This window comes from Doryrhamphus excisus, linkage group LG6 (genome assembly GCF_037039965.1).
Source record: "Doryrhamphus excisus strain RoL-2023G ecotype Guam linkage group LG6, RoL_Dexc_Guam_v1.1, whole genome shotgun sequence".
Taxonomy (NCBI): Eukaryota; Metazoa; Chordata; class Actinopteri; order Syngnathiformes; family Syngnathidae; genus Doryrhamphus; species Doryrhamphus excisus.
Genome location: NC_136362.1, coordinates 21718533 through 21739079, shown reverse-complemented (window position 1 = coordinate 21739079; position 20547 = coordinate 21718533). Strand labels below are relative to the sequence as shown.

The 20547-nt window shown below is 41.5% G+C and overlaps 2 protein-coding genes across 2 annotated transcripts; one reads left to right on the top strand and one right to left on the bottom strand.

Moving 5' to 3' along the window:
- Positions 1-541: 541 nt before the first annotated feature.
- On the bottom strand, positions 542-9686 carry glmna (glomulin, FKBP associated protein a). Its single transcript, XM_058067266.2, has 19 exons — positions 9543-9686; positions 9254-9322; positions 8927-9052; positions 8750-8863; positions 8568-8676; positions 7368-7671; positions 7196-7295; positions 6706-6887; positions 6203-6256; positions 6051-6081; positions 5857-5946; positions 5745-5786; positions 3265-3338; positions 3112-3196; positions 2931-3040; positions 2740-2803; positions 1269-1395; positions 1122-1192; positions 542-1046 (listed from the first exon to the last, which is right to left on the bottom strand). Exons 2-19 carry the CDS (start codon positions 9290-9292, stop codon positions 957-959), a joined length of 1812 nt encoding a protein of 603 aa, XP_057923249.2. The 5' UTR covers positions 9293-9322; positions 9543-9686; the 3' UTR covers positions 542-956.
- rpap2 (RNA polymerase II associated protein 2) lies at positions 9103-20433 on the top strand. The gene is made up of 12 exons (XM_058067265.2): positions 9103-9743; positions 9837-9882; positions 9990-10104; positions 10193-10291; positions 10373-10438; positions 10516-10604; positions 12150-12185; positions 12272-13235; positions 13450-13550; positions 14224-14304; positions 15858-15926; positions 19411-20433. Exons 1-12 carry the CDS (start codon positions 9653-9655, stop codon positions 19553-19555), a joined length of 1902 nt encoding a protein of 633 aa, XP_057923248.2. The 5' UTR covers positions 9103-9652; the 3' UTR covers positions 19556-20433.
- Positions 20434-20547: the final 114 nt, after the last annotated feature.

Here is a 20547-nt window from a genome sequence, read left to right as displayed (position 1 = left end):
TTTTATACATTAAGAAAATATACTGTACACAACTGCCCTGCGATTGGCTGGTGCCAGTCCAGGGTGTACCCCAGCTCTCGCCTGAAGTCAGCAGGGACAAACTCTAGCATACCTCCTCAATCCTAGTGAGGATAAGTGGCATGGAAAAATGATAGACATTGCAAAATGTGCCACATCCCATCATATCAAAGCCTTTTCTGGAGAAAATGCAAGTAGGTTGACTTGCAGGACAGCACCCTCTGCTGGATTCAATACTGCAGTACTGTTTTTCTCCCCTGCAGATAGTGCCATCAAACACTTTCTGCTCAAGTTAACATATTGTGTCATTTATATAAGCCTAGTGAGGGTCTACTATACTATGATATAACACGTACAGCAGGGGTGTCCAAAGTAAGGCCAGTGGCACAATGTAGAAATTACATTAAAAACTAATAATTGGAAATACAGCAAAAAGGCGCAATTTAAACATTCATAAGTGGCCCCTGCATTAAACTATGATGTCCATAGTTTAATTATAGCAAACATCACTAATAAGCACCAACGGTGGCATGAGATGCTTTATTCATATTTTCCAAATACTTGTTTTAAAGGAAAATTGTGTCATTTTTCCCATCAACATGACCATGTCTTTCCCTTTTCTGTGTGTTCTAGAGAGAAAAACGTTAAGAGTTAACAATGCCCGTAATAGGACACGCCTATTTCGACCTCCATTTCCATAATTGACCTGCATTTAAAGGTAAATGGCGTGGTGTAAAAGCTCCACATTTACACCACCAAATCAAGACACGGCCCGTGTGCTCCGACGCTTCCTGCTAACTGTTCTTCTTTCTTTAGAATACGCAGAAAAGGTAAAGACGTGTGTTCATGTTCCACTTAAAGATTGTGGATGATGGCCAAACTTCCCCCCCAAAATGCAGTTTTCCTGAAGTGCTTTTGACCAGCCCGGGAATGATGGTCTAAATTTCAGCTTTCACATGGGTAAGCTCCTCCGTTCGTACCAGCACACTCTCCATCATGTCAAAGGTGTGCAGGGCGGAATGGAGAGCCTGACGGGGGAACATTCATAATCAGTGTAATCATGTTATCACTAAAATCTATGGTGCAACCCAACAGCCACTCACCTGAATCTGAGATTCTGAGCTCATGTTTGGCAGCTTCTCGTCACCGACGGAAACAGAAATGACAGATGCCGCTGTGGAGGGGAAAGTATAAAAACAAAAACAAAACAAAGCTGACGTGTTGAGAGAACTCACGTGTGGTGGTCTGACCTTTGGCCTTCTTCTCCGTGGTGTTGCTAAGCTCCCTCTTGTAGTGTGCTCTGGACATGTTAATCCCGACACGCAGGGGCTTCATGAATCCGTCTTCTATTTTATACAGCTCTGTCCAGATCCCCGTCTGCAAGGATGAGAAAATGATCTTTGGATTCCTGATTTATGAATGGTATATTTTCATAGTTATGGCACAGGAAACCTGTTTACGATGTTCTAAATATGGGTTTTAACATCAGAGCCCTGGGGCCCCTTCTTTTCATAACCTACCTTCTCCCCCTCGGCCATATCTTCCGTAAATTTAACATGAACTTCCACTGCTTCGCAAACTCCCACCTCTGGTTCACCTCTAACTGAAACTTAGTAGCAATAAAAGTGAATTCTTACTCATTGGCACCAAATCCACCTTATCTAAAGTTGACTCCTTCTCTCTCTCCATCGACAGCTCCTTAGTCTCCCCCTCCCCTCAGGTCAAGAGTCTGGGTGTCATCCTTGACAGCACACTATCTTTTCAATCCCACATTAATAACGTCACCAGGTCAGCCTACTTCCATCTGCGCTACATTAATGGTCTACGCCCCTCCCTCACCCCCCACAACACCGCCATCCTCGTCCATAGCCTTGTCACTTCCCGCCTGGACTACTGTAACGCTCTCCTCTTCGGCCTCCCTCAAAAATCCCTCCATAAGCTACAACTGGTTCAGAACTCTGCTGCCCGGATCATCACCAGAACCCCCTCATCCCACCACATCACCCCCATCCTGCAGCAACTCCACTGGCTCCCCGTGACTCAAAGAATCAACTACAAGTCCATCCATAATCTTGCCCCCCCTTACCTCTCTGACCTCGTCCACATTCTCAATCCTTCCCGTTCCCTCAGATCTTCCTCCTCCCTCCATCTCACTGTTCCCTCTGCACGTCTTAGCACTATGGGGAGCAGAGCTTTCAGCCGCTCTGCTCCCCAACTCTGGAACTCATTACCACCCGACCTCCGTAACTCTGCCACCCTTCCCGTCTTCAAATCCAAACTCACAACTCATCTGTTCAAACTAGCTTACCCCCTCTAACTGCGTCACATGCCCCCCCCATTATTGTATGTTCTTATTCATTGTTTGTTCTCTTTTATCTTGTATTTTATATTTGTGTTTTTATATCTTCTGTACAGCGACCTTGGGTGTCCTGAAAGGCGCTTTGAAATAAAATGTATTATTATTATTAATAGAGACAGTAAAATATGGTGGTGGTAGTGTGATGGTCTGTTGATGGACCAGGAAGACCTGCTGTGATAAATGGAACGGTGAATTCTGCTGTCAACCACAAAATCTGACCCCAAACTGAAAGCAACTTGGGTTCTGAATCAGGACAATAATCCAAACACACCTGCAAGTCCACCTCTGAATATTTTGGGGGTGTTTTAAGCAGTAATGGGGTGGCATCACATGGTGGTGTAAGAATGACGGAAGGAATTTACCTTGTTCTCTGTCACTTTGTCTCTTATGACAAGGTAACGCAGCAGGTTCAGAGACTCCATCACTCTGTTAAGAAGCAGTCAACAAAGTTAAACAACACTTTGCCTTATTTGACTGCTAATCAGGCCGGTTTAGTCAAACAGTACAATGTATCATTTCTACATCATGAAGTTGATTGACAGGTGCTGTTTACCTATCTAGGTACTGCAGGAGGTCAGTCTCGGGGCCATCTGGGAGGCTGAAGACCAAACGCAGCAAAGGAAGGAGATGAATCCCCTCAAACCAGCTGTTACCGTTGCCAGGCTACAGAAGACAAACACATGAGTATGAACCACAGCAGACACTCACGCTGCCATTTTACCGCGGTGCCTCACCCCGAGCGCCACATCGATCTGATCCCTGATGTTTTTGATGATGTAACCTTCCACCCCTGAGTGATTACTGGTCTTCAGCATGAACCTGGAACACGCCCACCGGGTTAGACCATGTGACACGAAAAGTGTTTAAGACGCTGAGGCGGTACCTACTTGAAAAAATGGTACTTGGCCTCCACATCAAACTTATTGATGCTCAGCTGGAACACCTTCAGACCTTTGGTTCTCTGGGATAATGTGATGTTAATGCAAATTAATCACTCTAATCACATCCAGTAAATATGTATCATGATAATTCTGTCTTACAGTAATGCACTTCCTATTGTCTCAATGTGACATGACTGACACCTAGTGACCAGTGCAGAATACTACACCTCATGTCTTGAGTGCGTCTTCACAATCCCTTATATTTGTATTTTAGCTCATTTTATGCTTGAAAATTGTTCATTTAGGCCAAGAAAACATCCAATATATGAATTTGTTTATTTTAAAAAACCTTGAGGGCTGCACGCAGGCCTCACAGCTAAGAGACCCCAGTTCAATTCCACCCACGGACATCTCTGTGTGGAGTTTGCATGTTCTCCCCGTGCATGTGTGGGTTTTCTCCGGGTACTCCGGTTTCCTCCCACATTCCAAAAACATGCTAGGTTAATTGGCCACTCCAAATTGTCCATAGGTATGAATGTGAGTGTGAATGGTTGTTTGTCTATACAGTGAAGAAAATAAGTATTTGAACACCCTGCTATTTTGCTATTTCTCCCACTTAGAAATCATGGAGGGGTCTGAAATTTTCATCGTAGGTGCATGTCCACTGTGAGAGAGATAAACTAAAAAGAAAAATCCAGAAATCACAATGCATGATTTTTTAACAATTTATTTGTGTGATACAGCTGCAAATAAGTATTTGAACACCTGTGTATCATCTAGAATTCTGACCCTGAAAGACCTGTTAGTCTGCCCATTAGAAGTCCACCTGCACTCCATGTATCATCCTGAATCAGATGCACCTGTTTGAGGTCGTTAGCTGCATAAAGACACCTGTCCACCCCATACAATCAGTAAGACTTTAACTTGTAACATGGCGAAGACCAAAGAGCTGTCCAAAGACACCAGAGACAAAATTGTACACCTCCACAAGGCTGGAAAGGGCTACGGAGCAATTACCAAGCAGCTTGGTGAAAAAAGGTCCACTGTTGGAGCTATCATTAGAAAATGGAAGAAGCTAAACATGACGGTCAATCTCAATCGGAGTGGAGCCCCATGCAAGATATCACCTCGTGGGGTCTCAATGATTCTAAGAAAGGTGAGGAATCAGCCCAGAACTACACGACAGGACTTGGTCAATGACCTGAAAAGAGCTGGGACCACCGTTTCCAAGGTTACTGTAGGTAATACACTAAGACGTCATGATGTGAAATCATGCATGGCACAAAAGGTTCCCCTGCTTAAACCAGCACATGTCAAGGCCCGTCTTAAGTTTGCATATGACCATTTGGATGATACAGAGGAGTCATGGGAGAAAGTTTTATGGTCAGATGAGACCAAAATAGAACTTTTTGGTCATAATTCCAATAAGCGTGTTTGGAGGAAGAAGAATGAAGAGTACAATCCGAAGAACACCATCCCTACTGTGAAGCATGGGGGTGGTAGCATCATGCTTTGGGGGTGTTTTTCTGCACATGGGACAGGACGAGTGCACTGCATTAAAGAGAGGATGACTGGGGCCGTGTATTGTGAGATTTTGGGGAACAACCTCCTTCCCTCTGTCAGAGCATTGAAGATGGGTCGTGGCTGGGTCTTCCAACACGACAACGACCCGAAGCACACAGCCAGGAAAACCAAGGAGTGGCTCCGTAAGAAGCATATCAAGGTTCTAGCATGGCCCAGCCAGTCTCCAGACCTGAACCCAATCGAAAATCTTTGGAGGGAGCTCAAACTCCGTGTTTCTCAGCGACAGCCCAGAAACCTGACTGATCTAGAGAAGATCTGTGTGGAGGAGTGGGCCAAGATCCCTCCTGCAGTGTGTGCAAACCTGGTGAAAAACTACAGGAAACGTTTGACCTCTGTAATAGCAAACAAAGGCTACTGTACCAAATATTAACATTCATTTTCTCAGGTGTTCAAATACTTATTAGCAGCTGTATCACACAAATAAATTGTTAAAAAATCATGCATTGTGATTTCTGGATTTTTCTTTTTAGTTTATCTCTCTCACAGTGGACATGCACCTACGATGAAAATTTCAGACCCCTCCATGATTTCTAAGTGGGAGAAATAGCAAAATAGCAGGGTGTTCAAATACTTATTTTCTTCACTGTATGTGCCCTGGGATTGGCTGGCCACCAGTCCAGGGTGTACCCCGCCTCTCGCCGAAATCAGCTGGGATAGGCTCCAGCACCCCACACGACCCTCGTGAGGATAAGCGGTAGAAAATGAATGAAAAACCTTGATAGAGTCAAACTGTGGAATTTGAACCGCAAAAAATTGTCAAGGGATGACCATATATCATTTTAAGATGGATGAATCTGTATGAATGTACCCCAGGGCTGCTGTGCATACAGATGGAGGTTACTACCATCAGTGTGTGACTGGACAGTGAACAAATGATCAATATCATCAATAAGATGACTTACCAAATCATGTCTCGGACACAGCGTCATGACTTTTGTTAGGCTCTAGAAACCAAAGAAGCAGCAAAATGAGCCACAAATGTGATACACCAAAGAACAATGCTTGAAGGTTTACCTGAGGGACCGTGCGGAAGGTTTTGATTTCCAGCAGGTCTGCAGGCAGACTTCCGTCCTCCACACGCACAAGACTCTTTTCATAAAGCTCCTGTTGCACAGTATGGGTTATTGTAGTGGTGCATATTCAAAAGCTTATGTTTCTATTAATAACAATAAAAAGATAAAAAGCCATAAATTAGGAGTCTGACTTACCAGTCCTTTCTGAATCCTGGACTCTTCAGTTCTGGCAGTACCGTGCGTCAATGATGTTACCGGACAATAACAAGATAATCAACATTTGATTTGAACAACTGTGATGTCTAAATGTGCATATGATGTGCTTTGCAGAGAGATGGAAAGTTCACCTGGACAGCAGGAGGCTGACATGTTCCATATTGCAACGGAGACAGAACACAGGACTGCAAGAAGTGAAGCACATTCTTTATATCACCAAAATTTGATGTACTTTGCATGAAGTCAATATCATGTAGCGAGGCTTCGCGGGTTAACATGAACCGTTTTCTGACACATTTTGTTCCGTAACCCTCAGGATCTTTGAATCTTTGAAGTTTAAAAATACCTAATGGTATTTAAAGGCATTGCTTAACAATCCAAGCGCATTCAAAGAGAGAGAGCTTTTTTGCCTTTGCCATGCAAAGATCACAGCAGTGTGAATACCTGACAGAAAATGACACTGAATGGCTTTGATCAGCTTATTTTACTTTAATTGTTCACTCAAAATTATTTTTGTCTCACTCCCATATCTTCCTCTTGCGTGATGAAGCTCTGCTTAAAGTGCAAAATGCTAATCCTTGCAATTTTTCAACAGGTTGAAACATTTTGGAGTGTGCAATGTGTGAGGCCTTACTGAAAGACACAGGGGAAGGTGTCGGCAGCCAGGTGATGGACGAACACCAGGTGAGCCAAGCTGGCGAGTGACTCTTTGGGATAACGCACTTCCTCCTCTAAAAAACCCACCACCTTCTTCCTTTTGAATAGAGGCTGGTACACCAGGCCCGGCACAGACTCTCCAACGGCGTTGAGGTTGTTCTGCAGGAAGCACGTGAACACACACAGCGGTAAAGTTGCATCATGCATCCAAAGATAAGTATCTAATTGAGCAATGGAGATCCTGGAAAGCAAGGAAAGTGGTTATGCCATCATATCAGAAACTAGGGCGGTGATTCCCAACTGGGTGTCGTGAGAGATCATCAGGTGTGCCACTGGAAATTATCCAATTACATTTAAACAGTCCGAAGATCATTTATTTACTACAAATCTTTGTTCAATGCCAGCAATGTATCGTGACAGGCGTTGCTATTCCACTAGATTGTAAGTGATGTTTGGGTTTGCTTTACCACAATCTCTCTGGCAAAATTCCTGAGCGGGGAAACAGCCAGCGTGTCGGAATCCCTGAGCTGTACCTCCAGAAGAGGGCGACTCAGCGTGCTCATACAGCTGCAAAATAGAAACAGGGACTCAAACAATGGGATAACAACATAAATGAGTCAATCCTAAAACCTCACTTACAACTTCAGCAGCTCCACCCTCAGCTCCTCTTGATCCAATAACACCCCGTCGGGTACGGCCAACGTCTTTTTGCCGCTCAAGCTCTCATTTTGCTCACCGTTACTGAGAAAGCTGTTTTCTTTGGCCTCTTGGACGAAGGGTCTGACAAAGACGGTTAGGTCAGCGCAGCAGCGACAAAGCGAGAAGACGTCATCTTCCTCTTGCTCCTTGGTGTGAGGAACAGGCAGTTTGGCTACCTGGTCCAGGGCAGAGGACAACGCCATGCCTAAAGATGACGCCTTACGGCTGCCCAGGCGCAAGAGCACTGACGTGACGTGACACACACGAGTTAGACTAACAGATTCTGACAGCTCAATGCTTCTAGACCAGGCGTGTCCAAAGGAGCCACTCTTGTATTTCACATGATGTCAAATATGCTAACAAGTTGTATATACATACTTTATATATTGTATATGCATAGTTATATATATTGCATATACATAAAAACAGTTCAGCTTCATATTAAAAGGTGACAACACATACTTTGTACTTTGAACCTTTTTGCTGCTATCATGTTCTTTGTTTTGTTGTCTTCAAATATACAGTGCATCCGGAAAGTATTCACAACGCTTCACTTTTTCTACATTTTGTCATGTTACAGCCTCATTCCAAACTGTATTAAATTAATCTCTTACCTCAAAATTCTACACAAAATACTCCATTATGACAATGTGAAAAATTGTTTTTTTTTTACTTTCATGTCAAAAAAACCTTTTTTCAAATTGTTTTTTTTACTTTCATGTCAAAAAAAACTTTTTTCACATTGTCATAATGGAGTATTTTGTGTAGAATTTTGAGGTAAGAGATGAATTTAATACAGTTTGGAATGAGGCTGTAACATGACAAAATGTAGAAGAAGTGAAGCGCTGTGAATACTTTTCGGATGCACTGAATGTCTTTCATCCCATAATTGTTTTTCTGATAATATTATGGCCACTCCAAATTGTCCATAGGTATGAATGTGAGTGACACTCGGGAGGAAAAGCGGTAGAAAAATAATGAATGAATAATATTATGACTTTATTTTCACACTATTATAACATTTTACAAACCTAATTTTCCCAACATTGACACTTTCTTTGATTTGTTTCTTAAAATAACAAAAACACAAAGTGGACACTTTGGACACCCAGGATAGATCGAGCTTGTGACATTCCAAACCTTTTTGTAGGGGCTTTAACAGTAGATTGAGGCTCTCTGCTATGGCGACAGGTTCCTCCTGCTCTAGCTGCTCCAGAAGGCCAATCAGCAACTCTTTTGGTCTCCCAACCTGAGAAACACAAACATCTATGAATTAGCTAGAATGGAAAAAATACAGAAAGAAGAAAACAGATCAAAAAGACCTCAAGCAGGTGATTGAAAATGGCCAGGCATTGATGGAGGTTCTTATCTTCCTTCTTTAAAAGAACTTGAACCAGGGGAGGCAGAAGGTTCCATCCCATACACCTCACTATGTCCTACAGGATAGCAGACATGGATGAGTCACATGTACACGTTCGGTCAATACAAGTGCCATATACCTGATTTTTGTCATCCAGAACGATACTCAGCACTTGAGCACCATTTCCGGCCTTGATGCATGCATGGCCGGCAGTCATGAAGACATCATGGTCCTCTGTGGAGTACTTGTCAGCAGATAGGGCTTGCTAGATGACAGACACAACACTAGTAAATTAGAAACCTCTAATGGCAATGTGTGTGATCCAAAATGCCAAGAACTGTATTGCAGCAGTTCACCTCTCTTTGCATGCACACGATACACAACACAAGTTCATTGTCATTGTAATCAACCCCATTGTGATGCAATAGAGACGTGAGCTTTGAATGAACTCAAATGCTGGACTTACACATCTCTGGACTACATCACTGAACTGATCCAGAGCCATTCCGTTTGTCACAGTCTTCACACAGCAGTCCTGACAAGTAATGACAAACATTAGTTACATGAAAGCACATTATTTTACTTTGAAGAGAAGGCCAATAATGACGTCAACAACACTTCACAGTCAACAAACGAGTGTCTGCTGACTCTGATGTAAAGTCTAAATTAGCTTATCCGTTAGACAGGTAAGAACACAATTTTAAAACATATCAAATTTATAGTAAATTTGAAATACTTAAATTTCAAATACTTACAAATATACCTAACCTGGCCAAAAAATGCAAACAATGCAACGAAACAAGACCACGGTAGACTGTGAGACGTCCGGGTTGAAAGTTTGCTTCCTCTGGCTTGCCGTAGATTAATGACGTCAGGGGTCAAAGTTGAAATTGTTACAAACAGGAAGAGCATGGAGTCCGAGATGAGAAGAACCGGCTCTCGAGCGCCCAGAAAGGGTAATTTGGTGGGATTTTTGAACGAATAAACCGCTCTAAGTATGTCAACGCCTTGTTCCTGTCAATTTCTATCGCATGGTTTTGTCGTGGCAGGTGGAAAACACGTCAAAGTACAAAGCGCAGAAGAAGAAGCCAGAAGGTGTGTAGTGACATGAATTAGTAGCAGACTCAGACCAAAGTAGTGTTGGGGTTTGATGAAGTCGCATATAGCCGTGACTTAAATGTGTTAATACTCCCGTGGGGCAGGAGAGATGTGGTCAGAGAGAAGCTTCGAGAGAGACTGGAACTGGAGAAAAGAGCCCTGCAGGTGGTGGAGCGTCTTCTTGAGGACAGTGTGGCCGAGGACTTCTTGCTTGACTGTGTGAGTTTAGTTCACTTTTTGGGACCTTGAGATATGATAGTTTTTATTTGAAGTTACGAATTATTAAAAAAACTAATTTTCCTCACAGGCCAAGTTTATCACGGCTGCGAATTACAAAGATGCAGTGGAGGAAAGATCCATCACCAAACTATGTGGTTATCCTGTATGTCCAAATAAACTGGGAAAGGTATCTGCATCCCTTAATCATCATACACTTGTGGCTACATGATGTTTTTCTCCCTTGTACTTAACTTTGTTTACGTAACAGATCCCAAAACAACGATACACAATTTCTACAAAGCCCAATAAGGTGTATGACATCACAGAGCGCAAGGTGAGTGCTGCCACATGTGGTTCAACAGGACACATTATTGCACCCTAATGTACTGTTTGTACTCCCGCCCCCGTCAGTGTTTTTGCAGTAACTTCTGTTATAAAGCCTCCAAAGAATTTGAGGTCCAGATATCAACAACACCGCTTTGGCTCAGGCAGCATGAGAGGTATGGCTGTCTTCCACACTTAACTCTTCTATACAGTATGTGTATTAGGTACTTAGTGTCTGAATACCCTATTATAAATGCATTTTTTGGTACTTCACAGTGTGAAGTCCCTTATGTCAGGGGTGTCCACAGTTTTTCCACAGGGCCACAGTGAAAAAATGAAAGGATCCAAAAGCCCCTTTATATATTGTATATTATATTTTGTATTTTGATATTTTGTAAACCAACACACGTAGATAAAGGTTATACATGCAGTATATTTCAAGAAAATAAACGCAGCTCAGCTTTTGCACATTTTTATTGCTGTGTTTTTAAGTTTTCCAAACATTGTATCTTTATTCTCAAAAAAGTATGAATTTTAACTTACATGATATTTTGACTTTATTCCCATAATATTATAACAGTTTTCCCCAACCAAATTTTTTATTGTTTGGTTCTCTCAATATTCCGACTTTAAAACAACTTTTTTCTTTAGTGTTTCTAATATACTTCCAAAATGACATTATTTTTCCTCATAATATTACATATTGATTCTCAAAACAAAATGCAAAGTATAAGTGAGGAACACTACCTCAATGAATTGAGAGTGCAGAGAGTGAGTTAAATGACAAGATGGCAACTTGATTTGAAGTCAGTAGTCCTTATTTTATTTTATTTTATTTTGGTGTACATTTCTACTTGTAATATTGTGATATTTTTATTTCATTATTTCCTGGAAATCTTTTCTTTATTCCTGTACTCTGTACTCTAAGACTTAGATTATATTATATTCATACAGGAACAAAGAAAAGTTTTCTAGATTTATTGTACATTTCTACTTGTAGTATTGTGATATTTTTTATTACATTATTTTCTGGAAATCTTTTCTTTATTCCTGTATTAAAATTATTATACTCTAAGTCTACTCTGTTTATTTTAGTTTAGTTTATTTAGTTTAGAAATATTTTCTTTATTCCTGTACTCTGTACTCTAAGACATATTAATACAAGAAAAGATGTCCAGAAAATAATGTAATTTAAAAAATCACAATACTACAAGTAGAAATGTACACTCAAATAAAATAAAATAATAAATAAAATAAGGACTACTGACTTCAAGTCAAGTTGCCATCTTGTCATTTAAATAACTCTCTGCACTTTATTATTTTATTTTATTTTAGTGTACATTTTTACTTGTAGCATTGTGATATTTTGTATTACTACATATTATTATTAATATGACTGTACTCTAAGTCTTAGAGTACAGGTACAGGAATAAAGAAACGATTTTCAGAAAATAATGTAATAAAAAAATCTATATGTAGAATACTACAAGTAGAAATGTACACTCAAATAAAATTAAATAATAAATAAAATAAGGACTACTGACTTCAAGTTGCCATCTTGTCATTTAACTCACTCTGTAATAAAAAAAAGTAACAATAGAAGAGAATGAATAAAAATGTGATAAATAATAAAAAAAAAAAATTATTCTTTCTCTTCTGTTTGAATCTTTTAATTAAATTCTAACAACATGACAACCATTAATAACTGAATTTTCTTGCAGTCCTCCAGAAATAAAGCTGATGAAGAAAGGGGATATGTACGTATTTGCTACGGTGATAACATTCCTTTACATTGTAAATGTAAATAGCGTATAACGTTAAGAAAATGTCAACTCTTGTTCAGTGGGAGTTCTGGTCAGGAGGTGCTGCTGACACAGAGGCGCCTCCAGGAGGGGGATGTGGACCATCTGGTGAATAGTCAATGTGAGGACCCTCACGAGCATTCCTTTGCGGCCTGCCACAGCGACAGCAGCGATGGCGAGCTGGAGCAGGACTTCATTTCCAGTGTGGTCTCCCAGCAGCAGAGACCCAGGGTGCACTGGGGTGACTTGAAGTCAAATGAAGAAAAGAAAGAAGGACGAGGGAAGGCTGTGAGGTTAAAGAAATTGAACAGAGAGGAAGATGGAGAAGCGCAAAGGCATCATGGGTCTTTTGCTAACAGAACCGTGTTTAGAAGTGAAGAAGCTGAACAGCAACTACTAGAAGAAATCCGTGTGGAGGAGGTGACAGAAAGCTTGAATTCATGCATTGTGTACACTGAAGCGGCCACACAGACGCGCCATGCAAGTCCTCCTACTTCTATTCCTGCCTCAACATTGCCTGTATTGGCGGAGATGAAAACAGATGTCGTTGCTTCACCCGACCAGCCAAGCCTCAACATCATCCAAGTGGGGATGACCAAGCGAGGGGCACAAGGGCTAAGAGCTCTCCTGAAGAACTACCCCCCCCACCTGACAGCCAAACGCACTGGCCTGAATCACCTTGAATCCCTAAGAGCGACGTTGAAGGAATGGCTGACAGATGAAACCCTGAAGCTCTTGCACTGTGCTGACCACCAGCTTGACTCTCCCCCTACCAACATGACGGAAGAAGCAGTGGAGGAACTGGATGAAGATGACATTGAGGAGGAAGTGACGGCGGATGGTCAAGGAGGGATTGTCGCAGAGGAGCAGAAGAGACCTACCATGCCAGCTCCAGATTTTGAGACGCTGAAGAAGGAAACCCAGCAGCTGGGCTTTAAAGTCAAAGAGTTTTATAATGGTACATGTGGTCTTCCTGGGAAGGCAGAGGAGCTGAATGGAAATGAGGTGAGTCGTCTGTATGTGCTCACCGTTGATGACCACAAAGGGGCACTATATCAAAACTTTTAATCTGGGAAAGTACAGCACCCCTACACCATCTGATATGATCCCAAGTACCAAAATGTCTTTAGCATCCTCGAAGACCTTTATCAGAAATTGTCGTTCTATAGCTCAGTGAGTGGCAGGTCGACCTAAACAGTCGCTCTTGTTCTCCCGCCAGGTGGATCAGGGCCCAAGTGACACCCCATTTCTGCCACTCGTTGACTCCAAAGCTCAGCATCTCATCCAAAAGCGAATCACGGTGGAGAAGCTTGCCATGTGGTGTGTGTGCCGAACCTTCCAGATTTTATTCATTGATTGTTCAATATTCAATTCAATCTTTTTGTGTCTGCTATCATTTTCACTATCTCCATGTGAGAATATCAATTGATAATTGCTGACAGTTTTTGCTTGTGAGATTGAACGTGACAAATCTCATGGCCACTAGGCCTGCGATGATGATAAATTAATTAATTGCACAATATATGAAAATTAATCGAAGCATTTTGCTGCTTCAATATATTGCTATATGGATGCGTGTCTGATGGCCTCGTCTCCCGCTTCCAAACAGGCAGGAAAAAGGGTTCAGCACCTTGGCACGCATTGACAGTCGTACAGTCTCTTTGTCTCAGTGGGTGGAGGCGGGGCCGCTAGCATACACACAGTGCTGTGGAAATTACTTGAGAATTCCCCCCCAAATTGTTCCAAGAGGTGGTGGTAAAGTTGACCCATTCATGATAGTGAGACACACTAATAATAATACGCATAGATTACCATGTCAATTTGGAACATTTCCAAATGTTCTTTGCACATTGACACTGAGTGCCGGACAGGTTATGCATACTTGACACCGAAGTTGCAAACCACTCCAGGGACAAAATATGTCAAGGTGGCTTTGGACTTGATACAGATTGAAAGTAGCTCAGGTTGTTTCTTTGTCCTTCTCCATCTACAGTCTCAGAAACATTGTGGGCCCTCTTGGTCTCACCTTGAGTGACATCACCAGTGACCTAAACAACCTTGTCAGGACATTCAGGTCAGTGCAGCGCATACGTCACACTTGTTGTCCTCTCCTGCACACACATTTCATGTGTTCATGTTTCACTGCAGCCACTGTTGCCAACTCATTATCTCATGCCTTTTTTCCACCAAGGCCCACACATGGAAAAATGAAAGGATGCAACTTTCCACTTCAATATTTTGTAACGCAGCGCATGTAGATATGCTAAGAAGTTATATATAGTGTATTTCAAGAAAAAACTGCATCACAACTTCACTCTTCTCTTTTTCCCCCATCATTTTTACAGTTTTTCTTTTAATTTTCCAAATATTTCAATTGTCTTCTTAAAGGGGAGCTCTCAATGGAGTTAGAATGTTGTGTTCTCGTGTCAAACGACGCCAAAGTTTCAGAAAATTAGGTTTGTGCATTTGGAAGTGAGCCCTGAAAAAGTATGGGATGGCTAAAAATGCTCGGTTTCAAAATCCATGGTGAAACTGCCCCTTTGTGATGTCACAGAGGAGCAAACTTCCTTATATGGGCATAGCTGTAAGCCAGATAAACTCTCCGCCCTCCCCCAAGCTCTGCTCCTCTGTTTACTTGCTAGCAATGCCTGGAAAGGAAAAGCCACATTTGTTTACAATTCCTAACGACGCCACCATTTTAATCTGTCAACAGTTTTTCACACTGGACTTTCTTGTGAACATGGGCCACTGTGCAGCTGGACTAGCCCACAAACTGGCCTTTCCAACGTTATTTGGTCGTGAGGAAGAGTCACAAGAGCAAGTAGTTAGTAACAATTAATCAGTGTCTTAGCTGTGTTTATTTTGTGTAAGTCATGGAGCAAAAGCGCTCGTATACAGGGGGCAGGGTTGCTAACCTCTAAAATGCGAAAGCTACTTACCATTGAGAGAAGTCTTGAAATAACTTTTTTTCTTGAGAAACTTCAGACTGTTCAGTCTCTACTTCCGGATCGGATATCCAACACATATGGCTGTATGTTCAAAGCCCACATTTTACAATGATAAATTGCCATTTATTATCAACTACTATACCGTTTGCAGCTAGCGGCAGGTGTGACCAACCACAGCAGAGTGGGCGTGCCTGGAGGAAAAGTGGAATATTTTGAGTGATTTGACAGAAGCAAGTCACAGACATGTTAAGACATCTAAACATGGCATACGTGTCCTCAGAATCATGTGTAGTAAAGTAGTGTAGTGAATGTGATTTCACACACACAAACAAATGCCCCCTGCCTTTAAGCACCCTGTGTTCTCATTGGCTGCTTCAGATGTTTTCAACAGGTTTGCTATTAAATCACTGTGTCAGTGATTCAAGACAAGCTTCCAGGAATTCTTTTTTTTGTGCCGAGAGGCCCCTGTTGACACACTTAAAGTGTTGAGAGAAAGACATCCATCATTTCACCATATACAACATGCCATGGTTGTGCTGGTGGCTCTCACCCATGTACACTTTCTATTCATGCTCACATTCAGCATCAGGTTTTTGCACCTGCTAAGACAGAGATGTGCTGAAACTTGTCGGGAATGACTCCCAACTCCTTTTTAACTGACATTATTAAAACCCTACAGGTTCACCAACACCAACATCATCCACAAAACTCCCGAGTGGACCCTCATCGCTGTTGTGATTCTCCATCTGTAAGTGTGGCTTCTACACGCATATATCACCACTTTAGCTTGCGAGGTGAGGATATGCCTTGACTGACAAGGGGAACATTTCAGAATTAATGTATTATTATATGTAATATATATATATATATATATCTTTATAAATATATATATATATATATATGCTTTATATATTTATATTTATATCTTTATAAATATATATATGCTATATATATATATATATATATATATATATATATATATATATATATATATATATATATATACATATGACTAGGAGTTGTCTTGATAATCTATTTGAAATATAATAATAATTTATTCTGAAATGTTCCCATTGTCAGTCAAGGCACATCCTCAGTTAAGGTTGCACTTGTTCCCGTTGATGCCCATATGCCAGGGGGGGCTCCGGGGTTTGGCTCCGGGGGCAATTTTCGGCCTGCACAGCAGATGATAAAAATAATTATTTAACAAGAAAAGCAATAATGGAAAATTCTGGAGTAAATTTACAAGAATAAATGAAAAAATATTAAGATATTAATTAAAAATTATGTTATCTATCAAGAAAATAATTTTACAAAAATAACATTTCAATATGAGGAAAAATAACATGTTCGTAGCATAAAGTAAAACTATTCAAGACAAATATGTTATTTGAAGTGTTAATATTCTAAATATTAAATATGGGAAATAAAGTTCTAATTACAAGACAAATATCTAAGAAGAAAGCTGAAATAGTTGGCAAATGAAAAAAAAACAGCAGTATTGAAAAAACAGCTATAATTGTAATAAAGTTGTTTTCTTACAAGAAAAAAATGTTACTTAAAAAACATATAAGGAAAAGTCATTGTATTAGCACAGAGTTTAAGTATTAAAGAGAAATGTATTATTATTTATTAAGTAGTAATTTTGTAATAATACTACTACTCTTTCTCTCTCTCTCTCTCAGTATATCACAAAACTGAGATTCAGTGTTTTTCTTGAAATATACTTCTACTACTAGTTTGCAAAATATCCTAAAGTGGCGCTTCATCATTTTTCACAATGTGGCCCCCCCTGGGAAAAGCTGGCCAACATTGTATACTGTACATCCGGCATGTGCATTTATTGCAGTCCAAAGTGCGGCCCTGGGCCGTTTTTGCTCCAAACATAATTAGTTTTATTGGCTGGTGGTATATTCTAAAAGTGAAATGAATGGATTATTAATGAGATATAATCTATTCACATGTAGGCCTACTGTGTGTGCGACTGGGCAGAGCCTTTCACTAAATAACCAAAGCAACAAAGCGAGCAAGTACCCAACCAGATCAATCTTCTGGTTGTGCCTTGGCATCATTTGATGTTGTCACCCACACCATATGGTATGCGAACGTGCACGCTAGTGTGCACGTGGCAACGATGGCAGTTCATGGACACTCCTGTGCTCCTCCCATCATGAATACACACAGGAGCTCTTATCTCTCCCAGATTGTCCCTTTCGAGATCCGTGATAAAGGAGAGAAAGCACCAACACCCGCAGCAGTGTTCTCAAGTTAAACACACATACCCTAAACCCTAAACACCTTAAACTAGGACTTGGGGAAAGCTTTCACCCAATTCCAAGTGACTCGGATTTATGAGTTGCAATCAACATCCTTAATATACACAAACATCCACAATGTCACAGGGTAAATACACAGTACTGTGCAAAAGTCTTAGGCTGGTGTTAGATACCGGTATGTTTTTTTTTAGAAATGCTTTAATGAGTACATAGAACTAGAATATCCTCCATTAAGGCTTCCTGGTTCATCGAGACTGGCAAACACGGGGACTCCCATTATGATTCAGGTGTTTTTTTAATGTTATTGTTATGCCGCAGTGACTGATATAGTAATAACTGTAAGTATCATTGCTTCTATCCAGATCGTCACCAAAATTCATTGGTCGATGTCCCACCCCTCTACAGCTTTTGTCTTTTACCGTAAACCTGCTCCAGTAGTCGGATTTACTGTTTTTACTATGTCAGAATTTGTCCAAATAGTCAAAGTGCAAAGTTAAGCTACTGCTTGTATAGTATAGTATAGTATAGTATAGTATAGTATAGTATAGTATAGTATAGTATAGTATAGTATAGTATAGTATAGTATAGTATAGTATAGTAGTGTTGAACGTGTTCACCTTTAAAGAACTGCAGGCCGTTTAAGGTCAGTGTTCATGACTCCACAAGAAAGACGCTGGGCCAAAATGACCAGCATGGCAGGCAGCACAATGATCCAAAACACACCAGCAAGTCCACCTCTGAATGGCTGAAGAAAAACCAAATGAAGACTTTGGAGTGGCCTAGTCAAAGTCCTGACCTGAATCCTATTGAGATGCTGCTGGAAAACCCTCCAATGTGGCTGAATGACAACAATTCTGCACAAATTCTTCCACAGCGCTGTAATAGGTTTAGGGGGCACTTTTTCACACAGGGCCATGTAGGTTTCTCCCTTACTGATAAAAATATTTGTTTGCATTTTGCTTTCACTTGTGTTGTCATTGACTTATATTTATATTTGTTTGGTCAAAACTGTGGTGAGAACAGCGATGTTGTTTGATCTTAATACAGTGCCACTGAGGAAAACACAGGAAGAAGAACTGCAGGTAGCAGAGGTTCTCATTGGGAGTGACCAGGATGGATAGGATCAGGAACGACTGAGATGTTTCGAACATGTGAACTGGAGAGATAGTGAATATATTGGTAGAAGGATGCTGCCAGGTAGGAGGCGTAGAGGAAGACCAAAGAGGAGGTTTATGGATGTAGTGAAGGAGGACATGAGGGTAGTTGGTGTGAGAGAGACAGATGCAGAAGACAGGGTTGGATGGAGGAGATTGGTTTGCTGTGGCGACCCCTGAAGGGAAAAGCCCAAAGAGAAAGAAGAAGAAGAAGTTTTATCGTCTGAAACATTTAAGTGTGATCAACATGAAAAAAAAGAAATCAGGAAGGACGTAAACACTTTTTCACAGCAATCCTACAAACTGCATCCGTGACGGATCGATTCCGATTTGCTTCATCTTTGATTTGATTGCAATTTGAATGAGCTTTCCTTGAATCCAGTTGTACATAACACGCTTATTTGGGAACCACTGCCAGCGGTACGGTATGATTTCATCACTTCTCATTCAAATTCAAGCTACTATTTCTCCATCATGAATAATTTGGCGTGGTGCGATTAACTATCTGCTGCACAGCTGCTGTGGAGCTCGTCTGGCCGCTTTTGTTGAGCCGGCTGAATAATGGATGCTCCTATTGCAACACTAGAACCTGAGGAGAAACCAACCTGCACACAGGTAGCATGGGATAGAGATGGGGGGGGGGCAGGAGAGCTTTTTAATACAGCCACATCACAAGACATGAATGGTATAAAAAGCATGGCATTCATCCTCCTTGGGTTGTTGGACGGGACATGTCTGTATCAACCACAAAGCTGCCATGGTCCAGGTTGTTGATGGGTCTGTTTGGGTGTTATCATTTCAGGTTGGCCAGCGTGTCTCCAGTAATTGGAGAGGCCTTGGAGATGCCGTCATCAGTGGAGTATTTCAACACGCTGATGGAGGAGCTGGGCCTTCAGCACCAAGACCTCGTCAACCTACTCGACATGTTTAAAACCCCCGTGCAGTAACCATGGACAATATTTTGATTTCAGTGGTGTGGGTTGGGGGGGGGGCACAACTGGCCTAAATTGGTTGAATTTGGGGGACAAGGGGGACTGAACATACAGACGCAAATGTTGTAAATGAAAGCTCTGATATTAAAATCTGCCATAGCAGACGTGACCCAAGGAGAACAAACACCCTTCTTAACGACGCAGACCAACTAACGAGAACGCCCGTGTTCAAGTTGAGGAGCTCATCCATGACCTTGTGAGCGGTTTAACGAGACACAGGCTTCAGCTTGAGCAGCCATTTTCATGCTGGTCCCAGTGTTTGAAAAGGTCTCCTTTTAATGGAACATCGTTTTTGGACAGGGCTGCACGGCACGAGAGTGGTTAGCACGCAGGCCTCACAGCTAGGAGACCTAAGTTCAATTTCACCCTCGGCCATCTTTGTGTGGAGTTTGCATGTTCTCCCTGTGCATGCGTGGTTTTTCTCCGGGTACTCCGGTTTCCTCCCACATTCCAAAAACATGCTAGGTTAATTGGCCACTCCAAATTGTCCATAGGTATGAATGTGAGTGTGAATGGTTGTTTGTCTATATGTGCCCTGTGATTGGCTGGCCACCAGTCCAGGGTGTACCCTGCCTTTCGGCTCAAGACAGCTGGGATAGGCTCCAGCACCCCCGCGACCCTCGTGAGGATAAGCAGTAGAAAATGAATGAATGTTTTTGGATGGTAAAAACGACGGGACCAAAATTGCCTTTTGAAAAAGTGCAGAGGACCCAAGGGTCACCCCCACCCCCAAATTACATCTGTGGCAGTAATGCACACAAAAACCACAAGGAACGGTCACTAGAAATTGGTTCTGTACCCGAAGCAAATAAAGGTATATTTTTTTTCACGTTTTTATTGTGGTTACATTTCTGTTTGTGATTCTTTCCTACCTCAGGCATGTTTCTTGCTAAGGCTCCAATATGAAGATATCCAAATCAGATCCTTGAACTTTCAGAGCTCTGGAT